Source organism: Copidosoma floridanum, unplaced genomic scaffold (assembly GCF_036245765.1).
Source record: "Copidosoma floridanum isolate Cflo_tuat_1 unplaced genomic scaffold, Cflo_Japanese_pri ptg000013l, whole genome shotgun sequence".
Classification (NCBI taxonomy): domain Eukaryota; kingdom Metazoa; phylum Arthropoda; class Insecta; order Hymenoptera; family Encyrtidae; genus Copidosoma; species Copidosoma floridanum.
Genome location: NW_028321890.1, coordinates 38,287,430 through 38,312,326, shown reverse-complemented (window position 1 = coordinate 38,312,326; position 24,897 = coordinate 38,287,430). Strand labels below are relative to the sequence as shown.

General features: G+C 43.1%; 1 protein-coding gene across 1 annotated transcript in view; it reads left to right on the top strand.

Annotated features, from left to right (window-relative positions):
• sano (CABIT domain-containing protein serrano) overlaps positions 1–24,897 on the top strand; it is a 149,118-nt gene that overhangs the window by 117,483 nt on the left and 6,738 nt on the right. The window contains exons 3-7 of the mRNA XM_089591166.1: positions 3,253–3,620; positions 4,195–4,889; positions 4,966–5,380; positions 5,461–5,885; positions 6,920–7,157. Of these exons, the coding sequence (XP_089447292.1) occupies positions 3,387–3,620; positions 4,195–4,889; positions 4,966–5,380; positions 5,461–5,885; positions 6,920–7,154 (2,004 nt within the window). The 5' untranslated portion in view covers positions 3,253–3,386 and the 3' untranslated portion in view covers positions 7,155–7,157. The remainder of the gene's footprint in view (positions 1–3,252; positions 3,621–4,194; positions 4,890–4,965; positions 5,381–5,460; positions 5,886–6,919; positions 7,158–24,897) is intronic.

Here is a 24,897-nt window from a genome sequence, read left to right as displayed (position 1 = left end):
GACAAGAGATTTATGACTTAGGCTTGCGGGCTTATGTCATGTTTTATATATACGTATACATGCATGGCTCTGCACAAAAACAAAAAAATACTTACTTTTGGCTGTTTGCAGTGTGCTGTATTTTTTTTTTTTTTGCTCGATACAGTTTCAGCCGGCGAATCTACTTAAACGATTTATACACCATAAATTATATATATTCGACCATGTGTTAAGTTGACGATCATGCATGAGCAGCGTTAAACAACAGCACTTCTCGCACTGGTTTGACCAACTTTTTTTCGTCCATCGTGATTTGAGCACCATTTTACTTGAATTAAGTTTGATGTACCCTCGTTGGAAAAAAAGGAAATCATTCGAATGACGACTATATAATATATAGCACAGAGGTCTCATGGTAAATCTTAACCGTATACCGATGCACGTTCCGTTTTTGCGACTACTTTTTAAAAGCCCTTGAGGATTTTTTTCGCCGACTCGACCACTGGGGCAGTTCTTATACTCTCGCGCAATGTGTAACGTCCGTGTAGGAAATTGCGTGTCAAGTTTAGCCTCGAACAGTGTTTTTGACAGATAAGTACACGCACAAACGGTCCGCCCTACTTGTCCGGAGAGTACACGCGTACACGTGTATACACCGCAATTATTTCATGTATGTATATGCTGATGGTGTACCCACGCCATGCGGGCGCACAAGAAGGAGAGAGTGATTTACGGCAAGCGCGGCTTCGCGGGCAAATCATGCAACGAAAGGAGAAGGCGCGGGGCGGAGGGGCTGGTACTTTCACTCGGGTGAGGGTCCAAAGATCCTCATTTCGTACACGCTATTTGTTGCGTTGAAAAAGGGGGTGGTGGTGGGAGAGAGAGAAGCGAGGCGATGATGAACAACCTTTTCTCCCTTGTTGGCTCAATGGCCTTCATATCGGATGAAAAGCGCATGTACGTCCATACGGTGTAGCCGTGTGCTGTCACCCCGTGAATTTTTCAACTCCCCCGACACTTTGCTCCTCCCCCTGCAAGAGCATATTTATATATAGGTACACCCATACCTCTGGGTTACGTAGCCGTGCAGTTTATCACCTTTTGTCTTGGCTATATTCGTGCGGGCTACTTTTTACTTACATCGCCACAAAAGCGGGCCATTAACGACACCATACTACGCTGGGATCCTCATCACATTCTTTTGACTCGATGCCTCTTACTTTACTTTTATCAGTAACTTATACATAAGTATGGTAAAATCAACTTTTTTTTTTTTTTTAATTCTTTTTTCATCCGCAACACACGTTGTTTCATATATGGCTTAGCCAATATAACTACACAACATGTTGTACCATAAAAAAGTGTAAAATATTATATATATATATATAGCGACAAAGAAAGCAATAGGTATAGGTAAATATGTATTGATGATGTGATCGTATCTATTGAAACGAGTAAATCTCGCATACTATATGATCGAAATTGATATTCTTGTGAAGAGCGAGTCACTGGTAAAATCAATGTATTTCTCCATGTAAACTAAAAGAAAACAAAAAAGTCCAAGATTTATGATGGTGTTAACTTTCGTCTGTAAGTATGTACTTATGAATATAATAGGTGTTTTTGAGCTTCCCCGTGTTTCTAAGGAGGTATATACGTATATTAGATTACTTCGGTAACTGGATGAAGATCAGGTGAAGCCCTTCAAAGCCTACTATCTCCCTGGCCTCTGTAACATTGGGGGTTTGCTCCACCGATACATCATCTTTAAATATGTTGCTGTTGTTTTTCCCCGGGGGGTGTACATAGTAGGAATAAATCAAGAGGCTATTCTGATGGATCTTACATTTATTTTCACGGATCGAACCAACGTTGCTGCGATTGCCCACACCCATGGGACTGATGGTTGCATGATGTTGCGTGTTGTGTTGAAATGTATTCCGATGCTGATGAAAAAAAAAAAAAAAAAAAACTTTGGCTCGTCGAGTTGTGATCTGTTGTAAGTATAGGTACGACGGAACGTGCCGGGTACGCGAGTGTGTTTTCGCCCGGTCTCTTCCAGTGGAAGCGTTGGTGGATTTGCCGTGAAGCGAACGCAATAAAAACACATACGATATAAGTACGTCCAGGTGCAGGACATGTTGTCATAATCTTTGGTATAGCATTTGGGAGGAATATAATATATGCACACTGGAAAATGAACCGACGAAACATTGAAGCAAAAGACGTATAAGTATAAGTACTGCCGGTAAAAACAGATGATGAGTCTCGCGAGGAAGTCGGCTCATGTATTAAGATGCAGTCACGGGCAAACGAAAAAAAAAAAAAAAAAGCTGTACGAAGGGCCGTACGGTAATTTCATCGCATCCGAGGTACATGGCATATATAGGGAGCGCCAATGGCAAGTGTTACCCCGTCCGTTATGTGTATATATGTATATTGTATACAGGAGCACTACGTCAGAGATACCCTTCTCGGGTGCAACCATACCGCTTTTAGTAAAAGCGATTCATTCCTCGGTTCACCATGTCCCGGTCAGTTACACCTATACCTACTGCATTACATATTAGGTATATTATATTAGTGCACGCTTGCACGTAATACCCAATAATGTACTTATTCTGGTCTGCTCCTATCGCGCGTCACACATGCCTGTGTAATATAATATAATGCTGCTTTCCACTGGTACCCATATATTTATAATATATATTTACGCATGTGATGAGGCTGTACCGTCGTGGACGCGCGAAGGATCATCCAGTTGGCTCGGGTCGTAAATGGGTGGTAGAGATAATATTATACCGTGTATAGGCGTGCAGTGGGGGGGGGGAGGGTGGTGGTGGTAGCAACGGTACATGTGTAAAGCTTATGGTGAAATGCGAGTGAGTTGGCCGAGTTGGTATATATGTATAATCTCTCGTCGGCTCGATGTCCATGATGTACGTTTCTCCACCAACAGCTTCCCGCGTTTCCTCCTTCTCCTCCAGGGAGAAAATTGAGCCAACGAGGGATCGCGGTGGCTCATGCCTCTCTGGCCGATCATTAGCAAAAGTACTCTCTCTCTCTCGCTTCCTCGTTCGATTAACGACGACAAAGAAGAATATTATACCCATAGGTGAATAAATGACAGCGCATATAATATATATATATATATATACACAATTTACCCGTACGGATCAACTTGTATATACATGCGTACATAATATTATATATATATTTATATAACCGTCCATCCGTGCAATTGATTAATTGGCAAAAACTGTTTGATTTCAGATGGAGCAGAGACGATCGTCCCGATTGCAGGAGCAGCCGGAGCAGTGGGAGCAGGCCCATCGCTTGGGGCACTAGCTCCCGGTAGAGCGGCGAGCGGCTCCTCCACCTCCAGCTCCTCCTCCACCGAGCCAGCGATGGCCGCGACCGACGGCCAGATCGTGGTGGCGGCCGCGCGCTGGGCCGACGAGGCCACCTACCTGCGGGACTTTGTTGGCAAGTATCGGCTACCCGCCGTCATCAAGATAACCAAGGGCCAATACGGTGGCCTCGGGGTCCCGACCCTCCCCGCCCCCGGCCTCCAGAGCACCGCGCTCCTCATCACCGCCGGCCGACGCCGCAAAATCGTCGCCCAGTCAGTCAAGATCAAGGTATACCTCCATCATCTTCTTCTTCTGTTTGCTTATACATATTATACCACACAATAATATTATGTACTTGACAATAATTACAATGGCTACCATCCATTTACAAGGACTACACATTTTTCCATAAATATACACCTTATGATTATATATATATATATGGCAACAAGAGCAATGCTGCTAATTTTTTCTCATCCATATTGAGTGTATAACACCTCTACTTACATCATGGTTATTTTAAATTGACACTCAAGTGTTTATCATTTCATCATATAATATATTGAGAAATTTTTTCCCTTTTTTTTCTTTTTTTTTTTTTTTTTTTTTTTTCATATTGACATGATTTTCGTTGAGCAGTCACAAGTGACTACTTTTTGAACACCAGTAACAACTTATGCCAACCAAGGGCTTGGGTACTAACTTTCAATGTAAATTGGAGAAAATCAGCTATATATACACTTGTTTTAAACATTTTTTGATGGCCGCGATTTTTATTTCGGCCGTATATATACATATGCTATAGAGTACAGATGGTGAAAAAAAAAAAAAAAAAAAAAAAAAAAAAAAATGTCTAAAACAGGAGGGCCGTCGGGTGGTCGGGGTGGGACCGCGGCTGGCGATCCCCGACACGTACGTGGGCTACTTCGAGATCCTGAGCGAGGAGGGCCGAGCCGTGCGTTGCATCGAGTCGGTGAGCGAGCTGGCGCGCCGGTGTCCCGAGGAGGGGGCCCTGGTACGCGAGCCCGTGCGCTGCCTCGGCTGCCGCCTCGACGACACCTCGGGCGCCGTACTTCCCGAGGCCGGCCGCACCCTCGGCCCCGGCGAGACGATATCCATCCTCGGCGAGCTCGTCCTACCCGGCCGCGGACGCTTCCTCCGGTGCGCCGACGCCCGGGGCGAGGGCCTACTCCTCGCTTGGGAGCTGCGCGCCCGCTTCTCCGCCCTCGCCCGCGACGACAACATAAGCGGCGTCCACACGGCCCGGGCCCTACTCACCAAACGACTGCCCCTCACGGTTCGCCTCGTCCACGGCCAGCCGCCCCGTGGTCTCAAGTCCGCCTCCCACTTTCTCCCCGAGCTGAGGCTCCTCTCGAGCTTCGAGGAGGAACACGTGTTCGCCCTGCCCCTCCAGAGGGAGGCCGCGGCTGTCGCCTTGCCCCTCGCCGCGCCCCTCAAGCTCACCAAGGCCCGCAACGAGGAGGCTCTACGGGCGATGCCCGAGTACGCGAGGCTCGCCGAGAGGGCAGCGCGCCTCGTCGCCGACGTAGCCGACAGGTGAGCCTTTTGTTTTCCTTTTTCCTTTTCCTTTTTACCCCCCCCCCCCGATTGTCAATGTCCCGGTTTCCGGTAGGGCCCACGTGCTGGACGGCAGACTGGGCGAGAGCAAGCCGAGCCGGCAAACGCGCAACGGGGGTGGCTTCCTCCGACGCTCCGCAAGCTCGGACAGCGCCAACGTGGCCCACCACCGGAGTCACCACCACCATCACCAGCCCCAGTCGCAGTTGCAGCACCACGGCCATCATCAACATCATCATCATCATCATCACCATCATCATCAGCACCAGTACCAGCAGCAGCACAGCGCCCCGGCGGGCTACGTCGGTTATAGGGACGAGAACCGGGTGCCGGGCTCCTCGGCCTACACGGAGGAGTACGACGAGATCGACCAGATCTACGATTACGTCCGGGGCTTTGCGCCCCTACCGAAGACCGTGCGCTCGCCCTACGACAGCTCGCCCCTCGGGCCCATCAACAATCAGAGCCTGGTTGGTTGCGTTTTTTTTTTTTTTTTTTTTTTTTTCATTCGCTACGCGCAATAGTTAGTTGATACATAAAATGACAGCAGGCAAGCCCGTCGTTGACGCCGGTGACGGTGACGATCGCTCCCCCGCTGCTGCTGCTGGACGATAGACCGGAGCCCCCGCCGATCGAGACGATACCGACGAAGAAGACCCAGGCGGAGAAGAGGACGCGGCGCGCGGTCAGGGAGGCCCCGCTCTCCTCGGGAACGGAGAAGCCTCCCCTGGCCAAGCTGTACGTGAAAAACGGGGGCACGCAGCGGGGCCGGCCGCTCATGAGGCAAAAGAGCGCCTCGCCCCTCAAGGAGACACCGCCGGGCTTCAAGGGTGGCTCGCCGCTCTTCAACATCCGGTACAAGAGCCTCACCAATTTGCAGCAGGCGATGGAGCTCGACGGGACGCTCGACTCGAGCCACTCGGGCGGCAGGACCTCCGGTGACTCGGGTGCCGGCGCCAAGCTCCCGGAAAAGAGGTCCGTTTTTTCTTTGTTTTTTACTTCCCCCTTCCTGCATCTCCGGGACAATTTCTGTACATGGGATGTCCCCCCCCCCCTGCCTTACACTATTGGTATTTTCGATGGAACCGCTTACGAATCTGAATATGTCGTTAGATTTTGGTGCTTGTGGAACCACTTGCACTCGCATTTTATTACTTTGATAATCAGATTCGTAAACTATAAATTGTACTCAGCGCAAAGCTCAATTAATTCCAACATTGCAAAAAAAAAAAGTTAAATTTTTTCCTCGGTATAACTGCGTATACTATTGGGTAACTATTTTGTCTCTCTCTCTTATTTCTTCTCTGACTTTTTTCAAACTCACCGTAGCCTACATTGTTCGGATATTGGACGAGCAAACAGACATCTCATTCGGAGGGTTATAAACAAGAGTTTATTTCCGATTCTCATATTAACGAGAAAAAGTACGTTACATGCATGCCTTCTAATAAATATTTTAAAAAAATCGATTATTAGTCATTTATTATTTTTTTAAATGTTGTAATCATTTATCAAAACGTTTTTTTTTCCATCCCACCTCACAACTAAGTACCCTTTTTGATTTCACCCATTTTTATAAGACACGTATATACGTTGTGACAACTTGGTAGAATTTTGTCGAATCAATGAGCACATACTGAAGCATTGCAATGCTCACATGCCATATTGATATTGTATCGTTGACTCATCTACTTGGTATATAATTATGTAACTGCATTAAATGTATTTGTTTTATTTTGAGAAGTGCATTCGTACTGTTTAGAGTACTTGTGGTAGAGCTATATCCACGAAACTGTTGTTCACGGTTTAACCAATCAAGCCATCAATTATTTGATTAATAACCCCAAGATCCATCCCTCACATAAGTACCTAGTAGGTATGCCAACTTTGTACTAAGAAGTCACTTTTCCTGCTTTTTCGATTATAAGAATATTCAGCATAATCTATGTATGTATAATATATGCGTGAGGTAGCGCGATTATCATCGAAGCCGCTCGTTTGTTTGTCAGGTCGCGGCGACTGAGCAGGCCTCGCTCCCTGACGAACCTCGTCTGGGAGCTGCGCAACGGTAGCAGTGGGGTCGCCGCGGCCGCGGCAGCCGCCGCAGCGGCCGTCACCTCCACGGCCAACCGGCCGGAGAGTCCGCCGAGCGCGGCCCTCGCGCCCCTGCCCCCGACAAAGTGCGGGCCCCGGCTCGCCGTCACCGTCGTCGCACCCAGGCGCCTCGGCACCCTCTACCTCTAACACGTGAGTACGACTTTTTCAACGCCATCACAATTTATATAGGTATAACCACCTTTACATATACGTATACATACATATATATGTATGGGCCGCATAATCTCATACCTATGTCGCTTTCCCTCGAAATAATTATGTTCTCTCGTGCGTGTATACTAGCGTATCGGCGATTTGCATACAATGCCGAGCGCAAGCTCCGCCCGAGTCCCGCGGAGTTATATAGTATGCACTTTTTAATCGCTCGGCCGGGAAAGCTGGCTCTTTCCTAGAATCGATCGAATCCATGTTGTTCCGCGTCCTACGCCGGTGCCGATCAATTTCGCGTCGAGCTGCTCGAGGGGCCCATTGTTGTTGCTCTCGAGGCACAATCCTGGCCCCCTACGCTGTACATGGGTATATACATATGGTGCTGAACAAATTTAAATTTAATTGCGCGGCGAGTCAAGTTTAAGGGGGGGGGGGTTGAAAAACGTTTGAGTACCCGAGAGCGTTGCGAGAATGGCGATTGTGTTCACCCGAGTGGAGAAAACAATAGGTGCAACTGGTTGAACTTGCGTTTTTGTTTTCAATCAGTCGTGTACCTACTCTCACGTGTACGCTTCGTACTATATCTGCCGAGAAAACTTGTCACATATAGTATAAACATCCGCGATTCTCGATTTATACTTGCACCGTACGCGCTGCACTTTGCATCATCACGTAGGTGTACCTACTCGATGTTAACTTGCAGAGGGCCATAGATGTATTTACGCGCGAGTACTGTTTATCTGTATACGATTCGAATGGTATTCCTCTACTTATTCGATCGGGAGGGATCGGTAATTGCGTTTGGTATAAAGGTGCTCTTAGCGCCCGGTAAATACCAGCATATGTGGTTATACTCGAGATCAAAAGAGCATCGTCGTTGTCGAAGCGTCCTCGTTAGGCCACACTTGCCGATCCCATCCGATGGAGTAAGTATGTGCGTCAGGTACACAATAAATACATGTACATATACTTGTGCGCAGACCTGCATAATGGGCTTCTTCACTTTGACTGGGCAAAATTGTCGTTTTACTCCAACATGTGAGAGGAGATCGCAATATTCTTGCCGCAGCGCTCTTTCATATTTTTTTGCAAGGGGTGGGGTCGGATAAAAAATAAAAAATTAATCGTCACTCGCGCGTGTGCGTATCGAGTAAAAAAGTTGCAGTTACGTGTAAAAGAAATGAAAAAGTTAGAAAAAATTCGATGAATGTTAATGTTGTGGGACACAATATACCTACGTAATGTATGGGGTGTAAAGGCATTCTTGGCCGTTGTTTGTCATGTATACGTATGACTAAATTCAACAGGGTGTATTTTAAAAGTAAAAAGCTCGGCATTCCTGCGTGGCTGGAGCGGCGCGCCTCCTCAGACGCGTGTGCATGTTATTTATATATAACCCAGTAATGCAGCCGTGTAAATTAACCGGTTAAATAAAGTGTTGCACCCGAGTGATATACCTAAATCGAAATAAGCAACGTGCGTGCATGCGCAGCGGGAGCTTAAGCTGTTACATATACACCACCACCTAATCTGCAATTTATGCAGGTATCTGTGTATTATAATATGTATAACAGACACCTACGTGTGTGTATATTTGTATTAAATGTTATAGGTACAATTGTAGGTGTACGTATAATAATAATATACAATGCGTCAAAGAGATAAGCTGCAGGCGGTCAAGGCCCAAAGGATCACGGGCGTTTCTGATCTGCAGGGTGTATATGATTATGTAGCCATAGGCGAGGGGAAACAAAATAAAGCTGAGCACAGCAGTTGGATTATCGAGACGGGTCGGGTTTTCCTTATTTATATAGTCGTTGGAAAGGGTGTACCGTGATGATCTTGTCGGCACTTTTTTATTTTTCTTATTTTCGTTTGCAACCAACGTTGCCGGCTGATATACTCGACATATTTTTACCATCACCTTACCCTTCGGCCATACCTCATGCTATGGTTTTTTTTCCCATTCATCATATACTTAAATACCATAGATATTATTGTATAGTATCCCGGCGCATCTTGTGGTTGAAAAATCACTGAACTACGTATACAATATATACTGTATGAAAAACAAACTACCAATAAGTATATATAACTGCACCTATAAAAATGTTGCTACATACGTAGGTACGTATAATAGGTGTATATAGATATCCAAGCCGTAAGAGTAGGTGCAATTTTACAGGTAGATTTGTTTTATATATAATATATATATATATATTATACGGGGAGCCTATTTCCTCCTCATGGAAAACAAACACGATTTTTCAATCACGGGCCGGGCCGAGCATCGTCGAAGTGTACACACACACACATATATACCTATAAGTGGTGCCTTAACACTATCGGAACATGAAATTTCAATTTCCCCGGGCTGCACTGTAAAAGTACATCACAGCTAGCTCAAAGTCTTGGTCTCGAATCGTAAACCAATCTCACGCGAATCCGTCATAGATGTGTATATATGTACATAAACACCTACTGCTCAGCTAAGCTGCATGAAAAAGGGAACAAGTGGTCCGTAACCGTATATTATATACAACACATTATACTCACTTACGTATACATATACGTACAAGCTAACATACACGGAGAACCAAATTGAACAGAGAGTGTATAGAGAGAGAGAGAGAGAGAGATACAGTACGTAGCAAAGATGGTGGTGCGAAAAGGGGCCATCGCGCAGTGCCGTTTAACAGTTAGTTAGGTGTGATGTAGTAAAGAGGGGCAATATATATATACACGTATACTTGGGGAGGAAGCTAATTTTATTCTCTGTTTTCGAGAGACCGACTCTCTTCCGCGTGTGTACTTACACATTTACTTTCATACAAATGTGTGTGTGTGTGTGTGTGTGTGTGTGTGTGTGTATAGTCGAGAGTAAAATTATACCATATGTTATTTACGTGCCAGAGGCTTACACCACACATCACGATGGCTGACCCGACGAGCATCATCATACATTCTATACTCTCGTGGGAAATTTCTACAGCGGCCTGCAAATAATCTGTGATGTGTGCCAAGTCCACGTAGATTAATAATAATAATAATGTATACGAGGGACTTACTTGCATGTACATAAATATATATTATATGGGGGCTCCACGCAAGGTCGAGCGTAAGTGCAGTGTCGTATAGAGGCACAGATGGATGTACCTATACTTACGCGGAAAGAGGCAAAGGAAGTAGAGACTTTGCATAATACGGAAGGTAGAACTCGAGCCATGGGGATATAATATTAGGTAATATTTTGCGAGCGTGGGGTTTTTTTTTTTTTTTTTTTTTTTTTTACTCCGTGCAACAAGTGGTCGAGTCAAAGTGTTACCCAAGTACTTCTGTATCACTTGGCACTTACATCAAGCATAAATCAACTTTAACTGCTTCATTAAAGTATCCATACATTATATTGCGACTCATCTAAATTTTCACCTATGAGAATGGTATTCGTTTTTCTATTTTTTTCCACAAGTTTATGGACTATGCTGTAAAGATGGTTTATATTTTTGTAATATTATAAATCCAAATCTGACCAATATCGCGTTTAAATAGTGTATACTTACCCATTGGATCGCAGCTCCATCCGGTATATATACCGGCATTTGAATCAAAATATAATCTGGTGTAATCTTCCAATCGGATAGCTCGTCTCATCCGTCCTCCGCCTTACAACACCTCTGAGCTCTGGAGAAATCGAAGCTTAAAAACTGCATCGGCATCTAAATAATATATACACTTTTGTGTCATTGCAAGCCTCTAGAATAGGACTTCCCAATCTATTAACTAGGTATGCATATGTATAATACACATGATACATCTATATACGCGAGTAAAGGCTCCATTGTCTGCGCGCCTACTCTTTTCTCTTGGTCGCGCTCATAATAAATACATTTACATATATGATGTATAACACAAGTGCGCGACGGTGACTATGACTCATGGATATATGTCACTTTTTGTGTGACGTATTAGGTATTCGCTTGTGAAAAATAGGTACTCGTGCACTTTGGCACTAATAACGTATAATATAGTAACAATTATTCATCGGGCTGCATGAAATGTACAGGAATACGTGAGAATGTCGTATTTATAAATTAATTAATTAATGGCACAATTTACAGACAAAAAAAATGGTATACTTAACCTTTGAAGTATTTTTTGAAAAAAATTAGTATTTATATAATTTTAGATTTACAATAAATATTTACAATTTTATTTAAGTAGAGTCAAATAAAAATTTTTTTTGTGAGCCACTCTTTAAAAATAATGCCATCCACGTATATGGGTATCACCTCAAAAAGGTATTGAATGCATTGGGAAAATAATGAAATAGTGTTGATGTACACATTCATCCTTTTTTTTTTTTTTTTTTTTTTTTTTTTCTTTTTTTTCTTTCGACCATAGCAATGGGTGATTTTCAGCTGCGATTTATAAATAACGGGTCGCTTGGCGCAGCTTATACTTATAGGTGTATACATATGCATCAAAATGCATAGGCGCTCGCGAGCGAGGAAGCGTCGTGCCCGTATAGCCTCCTCGTCGTCACCGTTGCTGTCCGTCATATAGTATATACCTGGGCTGTTTTGCCACCCGAGGAGGAGGAGGAGACACACGGAGACGACGAGAGTGGCTTTTTTTAGGAGACGCCCACGCGTGTCCCAGAGCATGCACATACATCACCTCATCTTCCTTCCTTCCTTTCGTTTCCCCTTTCTCCACGTGGGTGTCGAATTTATTATTTAGGCCGACGAGTCTTTCTCCGTCACATCCATACATATATACTTACAACACCTTATATTATAATATACTTTGGTCCGAGTACTGGTAGGTGCACTACTTACACCGCGCCCCTTTCATGGGTTCCCGGCTTTTGCACCGTGTCACATCTCTGCGTAACATTAAAAACCCAGCTAATAGTACCCAGTAAATTTAAGCTTTCCCAATACAACATTGTATCCGTATACTGCACGAGTGGCATTTCTTTTTCAATACAAGCGAGTCGGATATGCGTTACAATTACTTATTGTACGTGCTGTGCTTCCCACGCGAGTCGCGTGATGCCATCGAGTTAAAATCTTCGACTGCGAAGGAGCAAAAGGTTGGAACTTTGAAGGAGGAGGGAGCGACTTTCTCTATTCCGCCCACGCTCGTCACCCCCTCGGAGAGATAGTCCACCTTATACTCGTCCCGAGCGTCCGCTTTGCGTGCTACGTATAGAGTATATTATGTATATGCATCGAACATCCACGAGCCCACCTCGAGTCTCTTATAGAGTTGGGAGAGTCGGGCACGCGAATTGGGTAAAAAGCAGCATAATCATCATAATATTACGTCCCTGCAGAGCTTGCCCCAACGCTCGCTAATTGCAACGGAGAGTGCAGGGAAGTCATTCCTCATCCCTTTCGAATCGTGGGATCGGGAGCGCGCATCTGTACCTATAAGATATTATAAGTATACATTTATCTCGCTAACATCGGACTCGGGGTCGTTAATGATGACTCGTCGCCCGGTTCACTTCCATGACAATACGGTCTTCCTTAATTGCCGGTTGTGCGCGCAAAATAAAAGAACGTGTCACGTCGCTAAACTTGAATTTTCGAAAACATTTTTTGGGACTTTGTCGAGTGTTTCATGCTGATTTTTCTTCTTTCTTTCTTTCTTTTAAGCTTACGCGAATCTTCACGGAAAACAGCGAAGGTATCATTTCAAATGCGTATTTTCTACTTACGCGTTCATACTTTATTTTTATTTTTTTACAAATACTACAGTTTGCAAGACACAGCATTCGTACAGTGCGCCTATTTGGTTCTTGGTCAACCATCTGCCATCAGATAACTTATTAAAAATCATTGAAATACTCCGAGTATTAACAAACTAAAAGTGTACCTAACACAATCCAAATGAAAGGCTGCAGTTGCGCTTTCACATGCGATTGATTTTCTGCTATAGATTGTTATTGGTATAGCGTACATGTGTACATATTCAAAGTGCAAAACACGCAATTCTACTTGTCTGAAGGCTTTTCAATTCGCGCCAACCCCCCGTTGTTTAGTAGGCGTTCAAAGCGGATATCTACTGCCTGTTGTAACATTTACCTATAAGCAGTTTGCTCCTTGTAAAAAAAAAAAAAAAAAAAAAAAATTTAAATAGCCATACATGAGAACTTACAATACATAGGGGTACACATTATACACTGTATAGACAAGGCAGTTTTTAATCGACTAGCATGTTGGCAAGTCTCCAACAATACCGTGTACATCTAATCATAATTACGTACAAGTAATGCATTTACCGAAATTCGCTGTATCGCGTGGTAATCCGATAGGTATAAATCCACATCTGAATATTTGTAATTTAATGCATAAACATAGGTGTAACCGGGGGGGGGGGTGGTTCGGATTGGACCACTTTGTTATTACGCATGTAAGCATCATCCGAGGCATCATCTTGGCTACAGGAATAAGGAGAATCATGCAGAAGAAAAAAGCACTTACCCACAGGTATATAAAGGGAGAGTTGCTGCTTCTCGCGTATATTAGGTATATACAATATGATTATAATAATAATAATAATAATAATAATAATAATAATAATACATATGAATGATGGTGTTATACAGGTATACATATAATATGTGTTGTTATATGTAGTAAAAAGCATTGATGGTGTATATGTATATTATATACATGTAACGCATGTTATGTAGTTGATAGCGAGACCGGAGGCGCGGCGCGGCACGCGCTAATGTGCGCCCGGTTCACGCCCACTGAACGGCAGCTGCCCAGAATATCAGCTGTATCGTAAGTATATTACATACAAGTATCCATCTATCTATCCATCACGTATTATGCAGCCCAGTCGTTTGCGCGCTGCATATCCAAGTATTCAGAGAGAAAGAGAGTGCATATATATATATGATGCATCATCCTCCGCGCGTGGCCCCAGGGCCCATAAGAACTATAAAGTTGAAGCCGTTCCGGCGCATCAGCTTTTCTTTTGCCTCGCATCGAGATCAGCTATATTTATGGAGAATAATCAACCAAGGAAGTCCAAGTGAGATGCAATCGCGGAAAAAGCGCCATGCACCAACACTTTCAGTGCTGCGACATTACCTACAATTACTTTTAGTTGCGCTTACGTGTTAACCTTTAATAACGAAAGCCCATATGGATATATATATGTATATACGTGATCGGCATTGTACCTGCAAAAGACAATCGGCTAATAATTATATGTAAATATCATACGCGGCGTAGTAGGTATTGGCATATATATATATATAGGTCGTTGGTGTGGGTACCGCTACGGGGATGCGTGGCAAAAATACCTACGTATAAGGGTTCTTTCGTGCCCGTAATGGGCCAGCTAAATCAAGTACAACGCCAGTGCGCTGTATATAAGCCAACTGATGGCCAACCTAAGTAAGTCGCTACCCATAAAGCGGACACTTTATTACAACCTCGCGCATACCTCGGCTATACATATATGTGTGTGTAGCACCGAGTACCGTGTATATACAACAGCTGCGTGCGTGCGTGCGTGCAATGGAAGCTGCAGTTATACCTAAAAGAGAGGAAGAAGCTGTATGGCTGCCACCGTGCTTGTCTGCGTACTTATATAGGTATGCTTACATGCGCTCGTCAACTCCTGCATGCGTATATATATATTATATACTGGCACTCCAGGGGACACATACATACATACATACGTACATAAATGCAGATAGAGATATCACAGCATCTCGTGTCTCATATGTGTTTGCGCGTAGGTATTGTGTGGCGTAACACGGGCGCATATAAATATCTTGCTGCAAGAATAACTTGGTTTCTCGAGAGATAATCACACGCCGGAGGTATATAAGAGGAGGGAGCGGAAAGAAAACCGCTTTTACACGACTCATTTTCTTCCCTTCCGGCTGCTCACCCCCGTCCAGCTACTGTTTTTCCTAGTCTCGCTTTTTCTTTTCCCCTTCCCTACGTAACATATATGACGCCAATCCTCGCGCGGACGCGTTCGCGTCGTTAACCCATTTACAACGAAAGGGTGCATGCTCGCGGAAAAAGCGACACCGCCGGCAGTCCCACAATACTCATCCTCCCCGTCATCACCGGGATTGAATCGTCAAACCGAGAGCCGAGCCTCCAGTACTTATATACATATACACACCACCTATACCTATATATGTTTAACGTATATGTATACCTTCCGTGCAGCTATATATATATACTGTCTTCCGCGTTCGCTGGAAAATATACTACCACAAGAAGAGTTAGATATATTACGCTTGTAGGGTTACCATTCGACCAAACGTTTTATTTTATATATATATATATGTACAGGTTTACTACACATATACATATACCGAGGCACGGGCATTAAATTTTTTAAGGGTATATATACTTTACTCGTACATTGTAGGTATAATATTATCTTGTTTCGTGTGAGCCTCCCGTACCAGTAAATACCCTATCAGGAAGCTTAGGGAGACGGCAAGTCTACAAGCGCACGACGGTGCATGCCCACGTACCCACTTACATTAGCTCACGCAATTATTATTTCGATAACATTTCTTTCGTTAAATTTATTTTTTTGCGGGACACGCGTCACACCCCTCCCGTACATTGCTAATACCGCTTACTCGCGTACACAAATACGCTATTATTATTATTATTATTATTTGTTGCCTTATACGTTATTCCCAATGGTGATAATGGTACGTTCAACTTTCCGATGCGCCGCTCCACACGTGGTGTATATAATATATACCCGGATTACCCGAAACCCGGATTATATCTGGTCTAGATAAGCCAGGGCTTTTTTATGGAGCAGCTGCGCGACGATAACACGCTCGCTCGAGTCTTTCCCATATAGTCCCGATTCGTGGCTTACCACTATCGGGGCATCAGTTGTAGACATTGGCGCACCACTCGCGGCAAAAATCCAACGAGACCGTGTGGTTGTATTTTTGCGCCCCTTCGACCAATAAGTGTATGCACATGAATAGGCATCATCCCTATACCCCCGATTACTAATACTTCACGGACATTGCATTTTTGGTGCACTTCCCGACCTTCGAAAATTCATTTTATACGCGTGTATACCTATATATGCAGGAGAAATAGGCGATATACATGTATATATATTATTATTATTATTTTGTACACGCGAGAAATTCAGCACTCGGTACAACAGAAGTGGTATGGACGAAAAAAATTTCACGAAAGGTTTTATTGATGAAAATCGACCAATCGGGAAGAAAAGCGCGCTTTTACGTATACATATATCCTACGGGGTAATATGTACTATATTGCGATAACGATATCCGAGTACCTATACATATATATGTACCTGCCCATAGGGATAATTTTCTCGAGCTGCTGTGCTGTACCGCGTTGGGCTTGCATCTCTCTCTCGATTTTTCAGTAAATATAGAGGCTATATAATATATATATATATGCTGGAGTCGCGGCAAAGTGAGTAGCGCACGCACACCGAGGAGCTGCTGGGCAACAGGTATGGGTACAACCTAATACAGGGGTAGGGTATAATATAATATTACAAGGGCAAGCCGCTGCAGCGCACCAAAGCCGGAAGTTATTATGTCATTTGCCATTGCCTGCCTATACGTGTATACCCAGTATGGGTAACCCTCTGGACCCTGCACGACGGACCGGGAGAGATGCAGCTTACCTGACCGTGAGTGTACAGTATACACGTGTATATCATAGGTGCCTTTATATACCTATACGCGGGTTGTTATTGGCCGACAGTCTCTGCACACCTATACCAACTGGAAAAAGGAAGGACGCGTGCCGGCGACGGAATGGAGGATTGGCGGTATCATATCATGGCGTCTGATTGATACGTATATATTTATGATACACACGGGATATATATATATATATATATTGCATGCAAGTACGTCACGCTCACGAGGCAGGGGCTATTATGAGGCTCTTTTACCGTCAAGCTTGAATCAGATGGCGCCAGGGCACGTCGCGGCTGTCATACTTACACACCGTCAAATTTACAGTTGTGTATTGCGTTCGTGAGCCTATCTGTGTAATGAGCAAAGCAGAAGACATAACCTTTGTAAATGATTGCTGTTGTTTGCAGACAATTTTTGTTTGCATTTACGTTTAAAGATAGTAGGAAAAATGAAGTGCAGTGTAATATCCTGCGATAAGAAAGTGAAATTTAAATTTCCTTCTGATAGTGTGATAAAAAAAAAGTGGCTCGAAGCAATTGGGAGACCAACATTTTTGCCGCTCCCAAGTCATGGCTTACCTGTCCACGAGTTCTGCTTTTCTTTCACTGACTCTTGCTCCTTTCCCTTTTAAAAGCTTTTTCAATTCTGAAACTTTTAAGCTCCCATAATATTCTTTCTTGTCTTCCTTATTCATTTCAAAATTTCAAATATTGCGCTTTACCACACACTTTAATTTCCTATGTACATACAATACTGAAAAGTAATGTTGTGTGAGTGAGACGGCCATGACAGCCGCGACGTGCCCTGGCGCCATCTGATTCAAGCTTGACGGTAAAAGAGCCTCATAGGTATTGGTAGGTACACACCGTGCATCCTATATCCTACAGGGAGACCATTAGATTCACAACATCCGCGTCTCGAGTTTCTTACACCCGAGGGCAAATTATCCTGGAGCCTCAAGTCCCTACATATTATGTACATAGTACATGTAGCAGAAAATATTACCAAGTGGTAGCAGCGCCTCTAATATAATTATTGTATCACGAGTATAATATACGTAATAATACGCGCTTCATTGATCACCGCGTGATAAAAGATTATAAGCTATACGAGATAAACTTGACTCGTATGTTGTATATACCCAACTATACCTATGGTACATTGTCATTGAGGCTAAACGATATCGCGACAGATTTCGAATCAATCACTTTCAATCTGCTGTCGTTATAATAAAGTACATTTTATTTCCTCGGCCAAACTCGTTGACTTATGTATACCTAAGACTTCACAAAATACGTGAGAGTGTATGTATTATGTTGCTCTACAGTGCAACACCCGTATCAGTCTACACGTAAAATAGTTGAGGATGTGCTTCAGAATGTGGAAAGAAAGGCAAAAAAATCAAATAGACATCATGTACATGTATGTATATATGTATATACATATACACCCAAGTTGTATAGAATTACCTACAGTGGAGGCGCGTCGAGGTGTACTGGGCAAGTAGTAAGAGTCGAAAGTGTGCAGACGTCGAGTGAGACACGAAAAACAGTTCGGCCCGGCATGCCCTATATAGGTATACCTATATCCAACCAATCCTGCATCCAGCTATCAGTCAGTAAGGCATTCGCCAAAGAAGATAAGGGGGGGGGGGAGAGAGCAGGGATGCCACTAACAATGCAACGATCCGAACATCAGAAACACTTCCCCGGTGATCGCGCCTTTTGTTCCGTTAGCCCCGGGCCCAACGTGTTCTCTCTCTCTCTCCGGTACGATAAGTACGATACGATGCACTAATTTAATTGACCGACTGCATTCCGTGCAAGATTTTTACTCGTGTCCATCGAATGCCCCACTTTTATCATTCCGACGCTCGTACTTATATTTTCTGCCTCCGCGCCTTCGTCTACAAATTTGCTGCTCGAGCTAATGAGGTGGTAAATTAATTTTTTTCTTTTTTTTCTCCACACAATTTACCTACACTTTAAGGGTACATGGATAGGTGCGTCTTTATTTCACGTTAAACACACAAATACATGTGGTTACGTGTTTATTTGGGTACCGTTAAGATAATTAGGCTCCGGTGGCAACCAAGTGGACGTAAAATTTTCTTTTTTTTTTTTTTCCTGCTTTTGCAGTCACGTGTAATTATTGCTCAATACAACGTGCGACGCTATTCAAACAAAAAAGAGGGAGACCTTTTCCCATGAGTAAAGAAATACCTCTTTTCGAACCTTTTCGTAAAGACACAACTTTTTCATTTTTTACTTCTCAAGGGTATGGACGTATGGAATCTTTCGTGCAACGGTACACAATTACTCTTAAAATATCGAATAATTTTCCGCTCATCGGGGTGGCTTCAAAAATCACAGGAGATATTTATTTCAAGCTCTAGTCAAATGGAAACACTGAATTTCCTACGATTAGGTATAGTATACAGGTATCACCTATAGAAGAAGAAAAAAGGTGACAATTCGCTTCGGCGTGGGTACATCAAACCAATCGATACGGTTATACCCGTGGTATTTAATGACTTTTCGCTCGAGCGAATTCAGAAGTAGTGGAGCCGTGAATTTAATTCGTAAGATCATAAATTGACAAGGAGCTTTTTATCGGGGCTCCCCGCGTTCCGCGAATCGTTCTCATTCTCACCGAATCGTTGGAAGGAAAAAGAAAAAAAAAAAAAAAAAGTGCACGTGACTCGACGACTGCTTCGCATTCCCGATTTTCCCGATTAACCTTTTGTGCTGCTGGACAATTTTCCACGCAACGAGAGATAGAAGGTATATACATACAGGGGTATTCTCACAGAAGTACAAGAGGTGAGAGAGAGAGATGAGGCAAAAGTCAATCGCAGCTACTGCGCCACCGTACCTACACAGCCATTATTATATTATATATATATGTATATATACATGTAAACGCTTCGGGGCTCGGCTTGGCCGGTTAGCGATTAATTACCCTGCGGCTGACTACAAACGGAATCGCCTCTCGGACATTCCTAGCGCGTGCGTGTGCAGTCCGCGGCCTGTACCTATAACCTACTGCTTAACGGGATCCCCCCTGTATACAGTGGGCAAACGGACTTGTTGCGCTTACTTAACCTTTGCCAAGGAGATTTATGTGTATATATATATACATATACGAGCGACCAGCTGCATGTACCTTACCTTGTACTGCTAACTTTACGACTCACCCGACCTTTTTCTTTTTTTTTATCACGCGACCGGTGAACAAAAATTTCGCACGCGGGTGCCGTTTGGGTGTGTTTGGAGCTATTTCTTCCTCATCGGGAGAAATATATGTGCGTTTACTGCATGTACTTGGTGCGATCGGCGCTGCGCTCAAGAGAGACGTTGGAAAAACAACTTGGCCCACGCGGTTGATGCTCAAGCTCAACAATCTTGCGACAGGAGTAGGTACGAAAAGAATCACGTCAGTCACGAATCATCTTCCTGTCAATATTGTTACAAACTGATCATGATAAAAAAAAATAATACAACAGTACCACGCCGATTTGAAATACAAATGGACATGTGTATATTACTTTACATACGCATATAATACATATATGTGATGTATACTCAATTATGTATATATACCACCTTTGTGTGGTTTCTCTTTCGATCTTCTGTGCGCTCGATCACTATTAAATACTAACTGGTGCGAGCTCATGATATGTTATATATTATCCCCGAGTAATCAATTTGCTGTGCGCGCATACATGTGTATATAATATCTATAACGATCCAGCTAGTCCGGTATTCATTCGATTGATGTATTATTATTATTATTATTATTATTATTATTATTATTATTATTATTATTATTATTCACACTTGCATTTTCATCAGATATGATGCAGTCGGTATGGGTGGGGGGTGGAGGGAAGTGAAAATCATGGGATAAATTTCTTGATTTGCGAGAGCAAGGCGGAACAAAAAGGTGCTGCAAAAAAAAAAAATATATTTATATATGCAAGCTTGTATTGATGGAAAAGGCGTTATTGAGGTGTATGTACACCACCCATCACGCAGTTATTACTTAGGTATAGGGTAGTAGAGAGGGAACAGAAGCGCGTGCACGGGATCGCTCGAAACAATAAAGAACCACGGTGAGTATTTTTCGTTTCCTCGGTGTTGACCCGAGGCTCATCTGCTCGGTTACTTATGTGTACACACATGTACAGGTATAATATGTATATGTATAAACGGAGGGATGATCGGCTCTAATGGAAAAGCCCCGGAGGGAGGCGCACGTCTTTTCCTCGAGAAAAATCTGAGGCGCTCTCGCACGTGCACGGGATCATCTCCGCGGCTGCAAATAGCTTGTAAGCGATATATACGCGATACGGGCGGGGGGGGGAGGGTTAGGTATGAAAGCAGTGCGCCGTGAGCCAGGGAGAAAAATGACACGTTGCTGTGGGTGGGTATAGGTACCCTGCAACTATTGCGAGAAACAGCAGAAACGAAAGAAGAGAGAGAGGGATAAACTCGGTATACGCTCGAGGGATCGAGTCGAGATATCAATACGTATTATACATATATATACCTAGGTGGTGCAGCAGGGAAGTCGGGAAAACGCAGCGAATATCCGAGTGCACTTCATCCCGCCTCACAGAGCTCAATGCATCATGGCTGCTGGTGCTGCTGTGATAGCGCCCGTATGGATGTGTATATAATATATGTATACTAGTGGGGCTAACGCCCCCTGCGCGCTCCGCGCGCCAACCCCCCACCAACATATTGAGTAGACTCACAACATTAAGCTAACAGAAAAATCCTAAAAACGAGGTATGACTTAGGTAATAAATTGCGTATATTTTTTAACATTTATGATAGTAAAACATTAGATAAATAAGTATTTTATTGGGGGGAGTGGAGGGGGAGCTGAGACTCACTTTCGGAAATACAACTATATAATGTAGGGATATATATACACCTATACCCATTAATATCGAATATATTATCCACTCTGTGTCTACCTTTACCTACACACACATGGTAAATTTACCTGCAAAATGTAATAAGTAGGTACGTGAGACGTGGAATTGCACCGACGAGTAATTTGATAACGGGCCAAACGCGCGAATGAATCGCCGAGTCACGCGCCGCTCGCCCTCGCGTCCCATTGTTGGGTGTGTATATATATTATACGCCCTATATCTGCACCCAATATTATAAATATCTACCTCGTTCAGTTGAACATACGTAGTTACAAGGTATACGGAGATTATACCTATACACTATAGTTAACCATCACGTATGTATATATATATATTTATATATTATAAACTGCAGCTGCAGAACGGACGCATCGGGAAACAATAGAACGAATGAAACTCTCCAGCTGCTATACAAGTAACAAGCTCTACTCGCCGTTACCTCCCTCTTTCTCACATGTGTATAATTACACGCTCGTGTAAAATACATCTTGTTACACAAGTATGTACATACCTGCAGTGCAAGATATATATATATATACATTCTTGCTGAATTGCTCACTTTGCAATATGAAAATCGTTATTTTGTCTGGCCCATCGCTATACAAAACGCATTACGTGGGGCACCCATACTTAGTACACACATTTAACGGATAGTAACTCACGAGTACAGATGATATACATCAGGTACATTAATCTAATCTCGGTAAATTAATCGATGCGCCAATAAGAGGTGTATAGGCTACATAGGTATAACCATCAGCTATACAATAATACGCACGTTTTATAAGCAGCACCATCTATTATTTATCCCATTATGATACAAGTTGTCCCTAATTGAAATTTATCAATCATTCGTACCTGTATATTATCAAGTATAAGTGTATACGCGCTTATTAACTATTGCCTCGTAATATGCAACCTTCACTTTTCACCTCTCTCTCTCTCTCTCTCTCTCGCATGATCGATCGGAGCTAAGGCCAAACCCCCTTCCCCTTCAGCAATCGATAAATTTCCACCGATAAAACTCGTAATGCGTATCTACATACTTTATTCAGAAGCCATATATATTATATACCGGACCTTTCAAATATACATATTTATAATAGTGTGCTGATATACCCAAGCACATATAGGTACCTAAGTATAATATACCCTGCCTGCGTGCCACGCGGCTCGTGTCGAGAGCAGCTATTCGAACTTGATAATCAATTATAAACTCTATATATACTTACCTATGGTTGCGTGCTCTACATACATATATATTATACAATCGTCACTCCATAGTTTGATGTGTAATTTACTCTGCGGGTTATCTCAGCAGCTCAAGGATTATACTCCATTACAATTGGGTACACATAATTTTACAAATACCTATGAAATACAAGGTATAAAAAAAAACTGCATCACAATATAGGCATGCATATACAGTCAGGTTAAATAAAATTGTGTGTATGTGTATAAAAACATGTAGTTAAAACCCCCTCGTGGGTGTATAATAATAATAATAATAATAATAATAAGTATACAATGCATTACGCGTATGTGAGGGGGTATAAATGTATACATGTATACCTAACTGAGTAATTTGTAGAGGGTACCTTAGCCACCGAAGAATGAGGAGTAAAAAAAGGAAAAACGCCCAGATGGCTTGTTTCACCCTGGAGTTGGGCATCGGGTTGAAGCATTTCGATTTTCAATTTGGCCCCAGCACGCGATTGAACGGTACATCATGGGTGCGCCCAATACATTTCCTATATGTACCTACATGGCTATGCTGTAGGCGTATATTAGGTTATAAGTGCAGAGAGCCTACCGTTGCGCCGCGCCGGTCGGACGCAATTTTGTGATTTACTTGATCTATCAAGCCAACGTCAACTACCATACCTACCTACACACATAACGCGTACAGCCGATCGGAAGGTATACCTATAGTTTGTCCGGATGGATTCCCTTTCAGTGCTGCAGCATCTTGTTACATCAGCTACCATACCTTGAAATTTTCAATTATTATCAATATAGTACCCTCTCGTATCCGTAACAAATACTCAATCATTACCCATTTATATTGTCTTGCAAAACACGCGTATACACTATACACAATATACATTTACGTATCCCTATAATTACTACTGATGCACACACACAAAAGTCAACGTATGGATATAATAATAATAATAATAACATATGTATGTGAATTGGTGAGGAAACTTGCGCTTTTTCACCCTGTGATGGAAGTAGTTCTGGCGTAATCTAGCTTTGATCGTGGTTCGGTAGAATAAAAAAATGCAGCTAATAAGTATTAAAAATGCCGAGCCGTTCATTTTTAGATCAGCTTAACCGACGGAAAACGTTGCCAACTCTCGCGTATACGAGGTACTTATATATATATATATATATAGGTAAGGTATACACGTATTTATAATACCTCGTTTGCATAAATAATATATCGTACATCCTCGCGGGCGTCAATGGCACGCCGTACGTACGTTATTCGTATACGGTACAATATCATTGTACCTACAAGTGTTTTTCTCAGTTCTACATGACGACGCTTGTATACATACAAGAATACACGCAGCTGTGAAACTTGACTCGCGTACCTCTACATATACATATATACATACATACATATACCCACTCACGGCTATACATTATACATCACCTATTCTATTATTCACCGAAGGATGAAGAATCATCGTCGTTGGCGTCGTCATTATTGTGAATTTGCGAGTGCTTAATATTGGGGGTGGGGGGGGATGGTTGTACACATAGAGGCGACGGCAGCACTCGTGCAGTTGATATGTGGGGGTACATTTACATTTGAAAGGGCGAACTGTACTTACTCGCGGTGATGCAGCCACATGACTGATGTATGCTGGCTTATTTCGTCGCGAAATGAAAAAAAAAAAAAAAAAAAGAGTGTATGGTTACATACAATGACATAAATATAAGCAGAGTAGATCGAGCAAATTGCAAGTTGCGCGGCGCTTATGAGTAAATAAAACCGGAAGATGTAACGCGCGTGGCCTGTAAGTGTAGATGGTGGTTAAACGCCCTCACCCCGTATA